Below are 12,957 nucleotides of genomic sequence, written 5' to 3'. Positions count from 1 at the left end.
CATATAACTTGCCTTAGCCAATCACCATCTTCAGTGGTAGACCGCTCTGGACAGTGATTGGCTGCAGTGGTCATGTGCCGAATGCTGATACATCACCGCTGCAGTTTGGAGGACCGGATCGGCGGCACAAAGAACGGTGCTGGAATAAGGTGAGTACAACATAATTTTTTTTATTTTGGGCATAGGTTTTTAATTATCTCAGCCAACCCCTTTAAAGGGGCTGTACCACAAAATCAACTAATCCCCTATCCGCATCTGTTCTTTGGCTCTCTTCCAGCTGGGACCCTTACTATTCATGAGAATGACAGCCCTGTGCACCCATATTAATGGACCAGCAGGTCAAGCATAGGCACTCTTTCATTCTCTGTAGGATTGCTTTCATCAGTCCCATAACCAATCATCTTGCTGCTGCCAGCCGCTGTGTGAGCAGGTAATATTTGGATGTAGTTTTAAAATTGACCCCCAGTATGAATTTTACTGGTGGGTCCTTGGCACCTCAGTACGACATTGGTTGTACGATGATTACACTTACCAGAGGGGATCGCCAGACTGCATAGTATGAGTACTCCAGATAATACAAGGAAAATGAAAACTGAGTATCGTCTTCCCACATTAGCGGCAACAAATATACTTAGGATTCTAAGGAGGAGCTCCGAGGTTCCAAAAATCACCTGTAGGAGGTACAAGCTGAACCCAAACCGCTGGATATCCATTGCAAGAGCAAAGAAGCAGAAACTGGAAGAGAACCTGTAGTGAGAACATGGAGATAAGGAAGAGACATTGTAGCATGACCTTCATGGAAAACTTAACGGTATAACAACAAAAAATAACAACATTATGGGCAATTTGCTAAGCTGTATGGGCCAGAACTCAAGCACAGTATGCACCTGAACAGACAGTTCTGAAAAGTGTCTAGAAAAGGGGTGTGTCTTAGAAAAAGAGGCGTGGCTTACAATGTGCCATAATCTTGCCATAAAATATTGGTCTAACCAAGAGGTGGTGTAAGGAAGAGAAAAGTGTTTAACATGTCTAGTACGTTGTGCCACCCCTTTATTATTCCTACTATAATATGTACGAATAACTTTCAGTCTACAGTAAAGGGTGTTACCAGTTGGGGTGTGTCCTTGCACAGTCTGACACGATTCAATCAGTGCTGCCAGTGTTGAGCCTCATTCACACGTCAGTGCTTCACGGATGTGTGCTGTACGTGTTCTCCGCTGACAGCACACGTCCACATTCATTTTATTGTGTGTATTCAGACATCAGTGTTTTAGCTCGGTCCGTGATTCCGTGTTTTTAGCACGGAAGCAAGCTCTATTTTGTCCGTGTTTCACGGATTATTAGGAAAAGATTCTTTGAAAAAAAAATTTCAGCTGTTCCTTATCAGTGAAACACGAATAGCAAACGGACAGCAAAAAACGGACACACGGACCCAACACGGATCCATCACGGACAGCGTAACGGATGAATCACTGACCACCTGCTCACGGATTTGAGCACGGACGTGTGAATGAGGCTTTAGACTGTGCAGGGACATCCGCCCGACTGGTAACACCCACATGGACCTTTATTGCAGACTGCTGGCAATTCATTTATAAGCTTCTAGTAGGAATAACAGAATAATGGCACAACATTGAGGCTGGGTTCAGACCTGAGCGTACGGGATGGAGCGCTCTGTATGCGCGATTGTATGCGCGTTTACAGACGCGGCTCCGGAACAAGTAAACGCCCATTGTCGCGCATTCCCGCTGAAGTCTATGTACGGGAACGCGCGACAAGACGCCCCAAAGAAGCTCCTGTTCTTCTTGGGGCGTCGGGCGTTTTACAGCGCGATCGTACGCGCTGTAAAACGCTCAGGTCTGAACCCTGCCTGAGTCATAAGACTAGATGCTGCAGAATTTTAGTTACATGGGGAATGCAAGTATTTGCTAAAACGACATGTCAGGAGAGGGGACAGGTCCTCTGCCACGGGCCGACTATGAATTTAACCCTTTGCTGACGGAGCGATTTTCCATTTTTGCATTTTAATTTTTTACTTCCTTGCCTTCTTGGAAACAGCTTTTTTTATTTTTCCGTTCCCATAGCCGTATGGGACTTTTTTTTTTTTTTTTCAGGACAACCTGTACTTTCTATTGGCACCATTTAATATTCCCTAGGATGTAGTGGGAAGCTGGAAAAAAAAAACAAATGTGGTGGAATTGGAAAAAAAATACAATTCTGCCACAGTTTTATGGGTTTTGATTTTACGGCAATCGGTAAAACTGACTTGTGCTCTTCATTCTCCCAGTCAGTATGATTATGGTGATACCACATTTGTATAGTTTTTGCTTGAGTTTTAATACTGGGGAAAAAAAATAGAATTATGACCCCTATAACTTTTTTGTAGTTATGTGTATGGAGATGTGTAAAGGCTCATTTTTCGGGGTGGTTTGTAGTTTTTATTGATACTATTTTTTTTGGGGGGGGGGTGACTTTTTGATAACCTTTTATTCTATTTTTTATATGGGATAGATATTTTTATATTTGAATCCCTTCACGCATTTTGATGTAACTGTACGTCATAATGTTGAAGGGATGTATGGAGCGGGCCCATACGCAGCGGGTGTCGGCCCCATCATTTAACCGCTCAGGTGTCGCGATCAACGCTGATTGCGGCACCTGTGAGTGAGGGCTACCGATCGGAGCCCCCGCAGTGAAATCACGGGGCGCTGAACAGTTGCCATGGCAGCCTGGACGATGCTGAAGCGATCCAGACCTGCCATTGCATTCTCCATGCTGAGCTATACACGAGGCACAGCTCACAATGGAGAGTGTAAAAATCATATTCACCTTCACCTCTATTAGGGTGAATAGGAGAGGGGATCACGGGTAAGGGCCGGATGCGTTCAGGGTGCATTGCGGCAAACCCACGCGAGTAGGCACGCAATTTCAGTAAAAAAAAAATTCTGCGATTGCGTTCCTTTGTTCAGTTTTTTCCATGTGAGTGCAATGCGTTTTGCACGCGCTTGATAAAAAAACTGAATGTGGACCCAGACCCGAACCCGGACTTCTTCACTGAAGTTCGGGTTTGGGTTAGGTGTTCTGTTGATTTTATTATTTTCCCTTCTAACATGGTTATAAGAGAAAATAATAGCATTCTTAATACAGAATGCTTAGTAAAATGTCCCTTGAGGGTTAAAAAAAAATAAAAAAATTACTCACCTCATCCACTTAATCGCACAGCCGGTATCGTCTTCTTTCTTCTTCCTGCAGGACCTGCAAAAGGATCTTTGATGACGTCAGCGCAGGTCCTGCTGAATGAAGATAGAAGGTCCTTCTATCGTCATTCAGCAGGACCTGCGCTGATGTCACTGCGCTCACCACGTGGTGAGCTCAATGATGTCATTGAAGGTCCTTTTGCAGGTCCTGCAGGAAGAAGAAAGAAGACTATACCGGCTGTGCGATTAAGTGGATGAGGTGAGTAATTTTTTTTATTCTTTTTTAACCCTTAAGGGACATTTTACTTAGCATTCTGTATTAACGAATGCTATTATTTTCTCTTATAACCATGTTAGAAGGGAAAATAATAAAGTGAATGGACCTCATCCCTTTTTATTATCATCTCCTTAGCAACCATCCGTGAAAATCGCATTGCATCCGCACTTGATTGCGGATGCAATGCGATTTTCACGCAGCCCCATTAATTTCTATGGGGCCTGCGTTGCGTGAAAAACGCAGAATATAGAACATGCTGCGATTTTCACGCAACGCACAAGTGATGCGTAAAAAACATTGCTCATGTACACAGCCCCATTGAAATAAATGGGTCAGGATTCAGTGCGGGTGCTATGCGTTCACCTCACACATTGCACCCGCTCAGAAAACTCGCCCGTGTGAAATGGGCCTTATGGTTCTTTCACACGAGCGGATCCCATGCGTGGAATCCGCTGCGTGAAAGAGAGCCAAGCCCCGTTCCGGACAGCAGAGACACGGAGCATTAACATGATTGATAATGCTCTGTGCCTCTCTGTGATCTTTTTACTACAAAATCACGGTGACAACTTTATCTCAAGTAGTAAAACAAAAAAAAAACTATACAAGTTTGGTATCGCTGCATTCGTATTGAGCCGCAGAATAAGGACGCCAGGTCATTAGTGCACAGAGAATGCTGGGATCTCAAAACCCCAAAGGAGGGAGGGGGGGGGGGCAGTCATGTACACAGTTCTTTTAGTATATTCTAACCTGAAGTGTCCCCATCACCATGGGAACGCCTCTGTGTTAGAATATACTGTCGGATCTGAGTTTTCACGAAGTGAAAAATCAGATCTAAAAATCTTTTATGCAGACGGATCAGCGGATTTTCACACATGGTTGCTAAGATGACAGTCTATTCACTGTATTATTTTCCCTTATAGCATGGTTATAAGGGAAAATAATAGCATTCTTTAATACAGAATGCTTAGTAGAAGGTCAATTGAGGGTTAAAAAATAAATAAAATTAACTCACCTCCTCCTCTTGATCGCCTAGTTGACGATCTCTTCTTACTTCTTTAATCATGAGCTGCCGGCTAAAGGACCTGTGGTGACGTCACATCACATGGTCCATCACTGTGGCGATGGACCATGTGATCGGACCATGTGATGAGCTCAGTGACGTCACGACAGGTCCTTTGACAGGTCTTGAAGAAAGAACAGGAGACCGGCAGCTACGCGATCAATTGGAGGAGGTGAGTTAATTTTTTATTTTTTTTTAACCCTCAATTGACCTTGTACTAAGCATTCTGTATTAAAGAATGCTATTATTTTCCCTTATAACCATGTTATAAGGGAAAATAATTACATCTACACAACACAGAACCCAAACCTGAACTTCAGTGAAGAAGTTCGGGTCTGGGTACCACATTCAGTTTTTTATCACGCGCATGCAAAACACATTGCACCCGTGCGATAAAAACTGAACAAGGGAACGCAATCGCAGTAAAAACTGACTGCAATTGCGTACCTACTCGCGCCGGTTTGCCCCAATGCACCCGGGACGCATCCGGACCTAATCCGGACACGCTTGTCTGCAAGGGACCTAAGACAGTGAAAAGGAGTAAGATTGAGTCTAAGAACATAACAATCCTATACTGGACCCTAGGATGATCCAGAGGAAGCAGGCCTGGAGGGTGTCCATGATCAAAAACATCCTAGGATTATTGCTAAATATGATTTATTAGCTTTCCCAAAAACAGAGCCTTTAGCTTTTCTTAGGTTTTTAAACTGGAAACCATGTACCCTACAGAATGGGCTGACCATCGCAACAGGAATAAGATTGATCACCATGACATAGACAGGATAATGGTCACTTTTCGCATGGCTGGAGTACGAAAAAGGTCAAGTGGTGTTGGTTTGGAAGACGCTCTCGATGGGTTTTTCTCATTCTTGTAGGTTAACATCTGGAGAAGGAAAGGACAGTAAGTATTGCGTACAATGAGAACAGAATCTGAATCTTTTCCTCTGTCTTCTGATGAAGTGTTATTAATACAGTACGGTACATTAATAGGTTTCTCAACCATCCATGGAAGTAGAGTATGATCTTATACTGGCAGTGTGTTCCATAAAGTCGTCATATCATCCGCTCCTGCAACTGTTATCAATAGACATCCTGTATGGGACCTACCCCTAGAGCTTGATTTTAAGCTGCATTAATGCAATTCCTTTTAATTTGCATTACTGAAATAAATGGACTTTTGCACGATATTCAAATTTTTCGAGTTTCGCCTGTAGAGTGCTGGAGTTTGCTGACTCCTGACCTAGAGGATCTTTTCTGCCTAATGAAAAATCCAGCTGTGTATGACACTTTACTTTTGGCCACAATTTGTAGCATCAATGTACATTTAGTTTGACCATCTGACAGATCAATTATAACTACATCTGGATAGATAGATAGATAGATAGATAGATAGATAGATAGATAGATAGATAGGTAGATAGATTTTACTATTCTTGGGAATATATTGTGAAAAATGCCTTTTTATAATTTTTTTTGGATGTGAATGTTTTTTTTTATTTTTTATTTTATTTTGTCACAATTATCTTAACCCGTAGAAGACCCCCGCCGTACATGTACGGCGCAATTGTCCGTGACTTAAGGACCAGCGCCATACATGTACGGCGCTGTGATCGGGCAGGTGCAGGAGATGCGCCCGCCCGATCTGCAGCAGGGATCCGGCAGTCACTGATAGCCAGACTCCTGCTGCATGCGGTGAAATCACAGATGCCGGCGCATTAACCCTTGATGTGCTGCTGTGAGCGCTGACCGCGGCAAATGCGATGTCCTTGCGGAGCTGCCATCGGGTCCCTTTGCTGCTGTGACGGGGACCCGATGGCATGGAAGGCAGCACGATGCCTTCCTTAGTCATCGTGGCTGCCTTCCAGGAGAGCCTGTGAGATCCAGCCCCCTGGATCTCACAGGCAGGAAGGCTGTACATGTATTACAGTGTGTAATACACTTACAGCCAATACAGAAGTATTGTCATGCATTGTAAAGGGGATAAGACCCCCAAAAGTTGAAGTCCCAGAGTGGGACAAAAAATAAAGTGAAAAAAAGGTTAAAAAAATAAAGTCTTCCCCAAAATTTTGCCAAAATAAAGGGGAATATTTTTTTTTAAAATAGGGAAAAAAAGAAAAGTAGGTATCGCCGTGTCTGTATCGACCGGCTCTATAAAACTATCACATGACCTAACCCCTCAGGTGAACACCGTCAAAAAAATAAAATGAAAACTGTGCTTAACTCCTTAAGGACACAGCCTTATTTCACCTTAGGGACCAGGCCATTTTTTGCAAATCTGACCAGTGTCACTTTAAGTGGTGATAACTTTAAAACGCTTTGACTTATCCAGGACCTTCTGAGAATGTTTTTTCGTCACATATTGTACTTCATGACACTAATAAAATGGAGTAAAAAAAAAATCATTTTTATTTATAAAAAAAATACCAAATTTGCCAAAAATTTCTCTACTTCTATAATACATAGTAATACCTACAAAAATAGTTATTACTTTACATTCCCCATATGTGGACTTCATGTTAGGATCATTTTGGGAATGACATTTTATTTTTGGGGGACGTTACAAGGCTTAGAAGTTTAGAAGCAAATCTTAAAATTTCTCAGAAATTTTCAAAAACTAACTTTTTAAGGACCAGTTCAGTTCTGAAGTCACTTTGTGAGGCTTACATAATAGAAACCACCCAATGACCCCATTCTAGAAACTACACCCCTCAAGGTATTCAAAACTGATTTTACAAACGTTGTTAACCCTTTAGGTGTTCCACAAGAATTAATGGAAAATAGAGATACAATTTCAAAATTTCACTTTGTTGGCAGATTGTTCATTTTAATATTTTTTTTCCAGTTACAAAGCAAGAGTTAACAGCCAAACAAAACTCAATATTTATGGTCCTGATTCTGTAGTTTACAGAAACACCCCATATGTGGTCGTAAACTGCTGTACGGGCACACGGCAGGGCGCAGAAGGAAAGGAATGCCATACGGTTTTTGGAGGGCAGATTTTGCTGGACTGGTTTTTTTGACACCATGTCCTATTTGACGCCCCCCTGATGCACCCCTAGAGTAGTAACTCCATTAAATTGACCCCATCTAAGATACTACACCCCTCAAGGTATTCAAAACTGATTTTACAAACGTCGATAACCCTTTAGGTGTTCCACAAGAATTAATGGAAAATAGAGATACAATTTCCAAATTTCACTTTTTTGGCATATTTTTAATTTTATTTTATTTTTTCCAGTTACAAAGCAAGGGTAAACAGCCAAACAAAACTCAATATTTATGGCCCTGATTCTGTAGTTTACACAAACACCCATATGTGGTCGTAAACTGCTGTAAGGGCACACGGCAGGGCGCAGAAAGAAAGGAATGCCATACGGTTTTTGGAAGGCAGATTTTGATGGACTGGTTTTTTTTACACCATGTCCCATTTGAAGCCCCCCTGATGCACCCCTAGAGTAGAAACTCCAAAAAAGTGACCCCATTTTAGAAACTAAGGGATAGGGTGGAAGTTTTGTTGATACTAGTTTAGGGTACATATGATTTTTGGTTTCTCTATATTACACTTTGTGAGGCAAGGTAACAAGAAATAGCTGTTTTGGCACCGTTTTTTTTTTTTTGTTATTTACAACATTCATCTGACAGGTTAGATCATATGGTATTTTTATAGAGCAGGTTGTCACGGACGCGGCGATACCTAATATGTATAATTTTTTTATTTATGTAAGTTTTAAAAAATGAAATCATTGTGTAAACAAAAAAAAATCATGTTTTAGTGTCTCCATAGTCTTAGTTTTTTTAGTTTTTAGGCGATTGTCTTTGGTAAGGTCTCATTTTTTGCGGGATGAGATGACTGTTCGATTGGCACTATTTTGAGGTGCATATGACTTTTTGATCGCTTGCTATTACTCTTTTTGTGATGTAAAATGACAAAAAATTGCTTTTTTAACACCGTTTTTATTTTTATTTTTTTACGCTGTTCACCTGAGGGGTTAGATCATGTGATATTTTTATAGAGTAACTTGTTATGGACGCGCCGATACCTAATATGTGTACTTTCTTTTATTTATGTAAGTTTTACACAATGATTTCTTTTTTGAAACAAAAAAAATCATGTTTTAGTGTCTCCATATTCTGAGAGCCATAGTTTTTTCAGTTTTTGGGCCATTATCTTGAGTAGGGTATGATTTTTGCGGGATGAGATGACTGTTTGGCACTATTTTGGGGTGCATATGACTTTTTGATCGCTTGCTATTACACTTTTTGTGATGTAAGGTGACAATTTTTATTTTATTTAGCACAGTTTTTATTTTTATTTTTTTACGGTGTTCATCAGAGGGTTCAGGTCATGAGATATTTTTATAGAGCCGGTCGATACGGACGCGGCGATACCTAATATGTATGCTTTTTTTTTATTTATGTAAGTTTTACACAATAAGCTTTTTTAAAACAAAAAAAATTATGTTTTAGTGCCTCCATATTCTGAGCCATAGTTTTTTTTTTTTTTTGGCGATTGTCTCAGGTAGGGGCTAATTTTTTGTGGGATGAGGTGACGGTTAGATTGGTACTATTTTGGTTAGGTCATGTGATATGTTTATAGAGCCGGTTGATACGCACGCGGCGATACCTAATATGTCTATTTTTTTTTCCCCCTTATTTTTTACCAATTTTTTTTTTACTTTATTTGGGGAAAATGACATTTTTGTTTATTTTTACTTGAAACTTTTAATTTTTGGGGGGGAAAACTTTATTTTTTAAACTATTTTTTTTTGTCCCACTTTGGGACTTCAACTTTTGGAGATCTAATTCTTTACAATGTATTCCAATACTTCTGTATGGATTAAGGTGAGTTATATTTTTATTTTTATTTTTTTAACCCCTCCAGCGCTATTTTACTATGCATTCTGTATTCAGAATGCTATTATTTTCCCTTACAACCATGTTATAAGGGAAAATAATACAATCTACAGAACACCGATCCCAAGCCCGAACTTCTGTGATGCCGATTTTTCTCACGCGCGTGAAAAACGCATTACAATGTTTTGCCCTCGTGCGGAAAAATCGCGCATGTTCCCGCAACGCACCCGCACATTTTCCCGCAACACCCGTCTGAAAGAGGCCTTGAGTAAATTTAAAAAAGTATACGTATTAGGTATTGCCGCGTCCGTAACAACCTGCTCTATAAAAATACCACATGACCTGACCCATCAGATGACCACCGTAAAAAAATAAAAATAAAAACGGTGTAAAAAAAGAAGCCATTTTTTGTCATCTTACATGACAAAAAGTGCAATAGCAAGCGATCAAAAAGTAATATGCACCCTATAATAGTACCAATTAAACTGTCATCTCATCCCGAAAAAAAATTAGCCCTACACAAGACAGTCACCCAAAAAATAAATAAAACTACGGCTTTCAGAATGTAGAGACACAAAAAAATCAATTTTTTTTTCAAAAATGCTTTGTTATGTAAAACTGAAACAAACAACCCAAAAAAGTCATATTTGGTATTGTCGCGTCCGTAACCACCTGCTCTCTAAAAATATCACATGATCTAACCTGTTAGATGAATGTTGTAAATAACAAAAAATAAAAACTGTCCCAAAAAGTGTAATATAGAGCAACCAAAAATCATATGTACCGTAAAATAATACCAACAAAACTGTCACCTTATCCCGTAGTTTCTAAAATAGGGTCACTTTTTTGGAGTTTCTACTCTAGGGGTGCATCAGGGGGGCTTCAAATAGGACATGGTGTCAAAAAACTAGTCCAGCAAAGTCTGCCTTCCAAAAACCATATGGCATTCCTTTCCTTCTGCACAATGCCGTGTGCCCGTACAGCAGTTTATGACCACATATGGGGTGTTTCTGTAAACTACAGAGTCAGGGCCTTAAATATTGAGTTTTGTTTGGCTGTTAACCCTTGCTTTGTAACTGGAAAAATTGGATTAAAATGGAAAATCTGCCAAAAAAGTGAAATTCTGAAATTTCATCTCTATTTTCCATTAATTCTTGTGGAACAACTAAAGGGTTAACAAAGTTTGTAAAATCAGTTTGAATAACTTGAGGAGTGTAGTTTCTAAAATGGGGTCACTTTTTTGGAGTTTCTACTGTAGGGGTGCATCAGGGGGTCTTCAAATGTGACATGGCAGCTTAAAATTATCCCAGTGAAAATTAGAAAAATATACAGACTTCCGATATACTTGTCACCCCAGATGCCTTTGTGGTCTCTGCCTGCTTTTCCACAGGGGCGAGAAAATAAAATGTATAAGAAGTGGAGAGAGAAAAATATCTATTCATTAAATTACCTACTAACTGGACCAGACTATAAGCTGATGTCGTGGGAGCAATTTGTTAATAAACATCAGATGGAGACATCTCACCCATTGGCATTTTATCAGCTCTCAGCCTATTGTAAAGCCCAAGCGGATTCCTTAGGAGAAGTGGACAGAATGACCTGGTTTGAAGCTCTAATGGGGAGGGGTGGGGTTATGATTTCCCTGGCAGAGACGTATAGACGTCTGAGAGACATCAGTCTTATGAACCTGGCGAAATCTGTTTTTACGCACTGGGAGAGAGATGTGGGGGTAGAAGATTTGACCCTTAAAATGAGAGAGGGGTTAGAATATGTCAGGAGGGCGGTTCACAGTGAACAATGGAGAGAATCGCAATGGAGGATCTTGCATAAAGCAACATATGCGTACAATCTTTCATATACCAATGCCCCAGCACATTATCTGAGGGAATGCCCTAAATGCTCACTGCCCAAAGCAGACCTTTTGCATGGGCTGTGGAACTGCCAGCGGCTTAGACCGCTATGGGAAGATGTGATCTCGCTTATTAAAGAGGTCTGGGATGTAGAGGTGAGAACAGATCCGCAACAGTGTGTGTTCCAATATATTCCCGTGGGCCAGGATGTCTCGTTGGGCAAAGGGGTGGCGGAACCAGGTGTTCATATTACCCTTATGGCAGTCAAAAAGTGTTTGCTACGACATTGGTTGGAGCCAGTCATTCCTACCAAAGAGGAAGTGTTGGGTCTCATTAAAAAAAAATTGTATTTAGAGAGGTTAGAAGTAGGTAGGAACAAAGAGAAGGAAGTAGCAAAATAAAAAAAAAAAAATGGAAAAAACTGGTGGAGCATAGCCTAACGAGAGAAGAAATCATGGAGTTAGTAACCCCATTCAAGCAAACAAAGTGGTATTTGGAGGCAAGTTTGAGAGGTCCTCTTGGTTTATTGGAAATCTAGGTACGGGCTTCTAAAATTTTTTTTTTTTCTATTCTTTTGTTAAATCTGAATTATGAGAGGAGGTGAACAAGATTGGTATGAGCAGCAGAAGTTGGGAGGGGTGAAGGGAGGGTGGGTAGTTAGGGTGGGGAAAAATAATGGGAAAAAAGGATGTATTGGAATGCAGATAGCAAGAAATATGATTGTATGTCTCTTACGATGTATACTTATTGCATTATGTGACTGTATATCTTGTGCATCTGAATAAAGAAATGTTTTAAAAAAAATAAATAAAAAATTATCCCAGTGAAATCTGCTTTCCAAAACCATATGGCGTTCCTTTCCTTCTGCGCAATGCCGTGTGCCCGTACAGAAGTTTACGACCACATATAGGGTGTTTCTGTAAACTACAGAATCAGGGCAATAAATATTGAGTTTTGTTTGGCTGTTAACCCTTGCTTTGTTAGTGGTACAAAATTGATTAAAATGGAAAATCTGCCAAAAAAGTGAAATTCTGAAATTTCATCTCCATTTTCCATTAATTCTTGTGGAATACCTAAAGGGTTAACAAAGTTTGTAAAATCAGTTTGAATACCTTGAGGAGTGTAGTTTTTAAAATGCGGTCATTTTTGGGTGGTTTCTATTATGTAAGCTTCACAAAGTGACTTCAGACCTGTACTGGTCCTTAAAAAGTGGGTTTTGGAAATTTTCAGAAAAATTTCAAGATTTGCTTCTAAACTTTAAATAATAAAATGGCATTCACAAAATGATCTAAACATGTAGTAGACATATGGGAAATGTACAGTAATAACAAATTTTGGAGGTATTACTATCTACTATAAAAGTAGAGAAATTGAAATTTGGAAATTTTTTTGTAAATTTGGCATTTTGTTTATAAATAAAAATATCAGAATGGCCTAGATAAGTAAAAGTGTTTTAAAGTTATCGCCACATAAAGTGACACATGTCAGATTTGCAAAATATGGCCTGGTCCTTAAGGTGAAAAATGGCAGAGTCCTGATAGGGTTAAACTATTATAAAATCCTCATCATTGGCCACTAGATGTCAGTATAACCTGTGTTTACAGGAGTAACTGCACTGCTTTTCAGCATTGAAAACATTGACACCATAAATGGGAACATTTATCCTCTATAATGATATATGGGGTAAAAAAATCTTCATCTCCCAGTCTCTTCTGTGTA

The 12,957-nt window shown here is 39.9% G+C and overlaps 1 protein-coding gene across 3 annotated transcripts in view; it reads right to left on the bottom strand.

Moving 5' to 3' along the window:
• The window catches only part of LOC120980671 (solute carrier family 22 member 6-B-like), a 97,044-nt gene that overhangs the window by 30,542 nt on the left and 53,545 nt on the right, over nucleotides 1-12,957 (bottom strand). For all 3 annotated transcript variants that reach the window (XM_040409914.1, XM_040409913.1, XM_040409915.1), the window contains 2 exons: nucleotides 5,302-5,417; nucleotides 533-747 (listed from right to left, as the gene is read on the bottom strand). In XM_040409914.1, the coding sequence (XP_040265848.1) occupies nucleotides 533-747; nucleotides 5,302-5,417 (331 nt within the window). The remainder of the gene's footprint in view (nucleotides 1-532; nucleotides 748-5,301; nucleotides 5,418-12,957) is intronic.

Source organism: Bufo bufo, chromosome 10 (assembly GCF_905171765.1).
Source record: "Bufo bufo chromosome 10, aBufBuf1.1, whole genome shotgun sequence".
Lineage (NCBI taxonomy): Eukaryota > Metazoa > Chordata > Amphibia > Anura > Bufonidae > Bufo > Bufo bufo.
The sequence above is the reverse complement of the archived record's forward strand: the minus strand, read 5'-3'. Positions and strand labels throughout refer to the sequence as shown.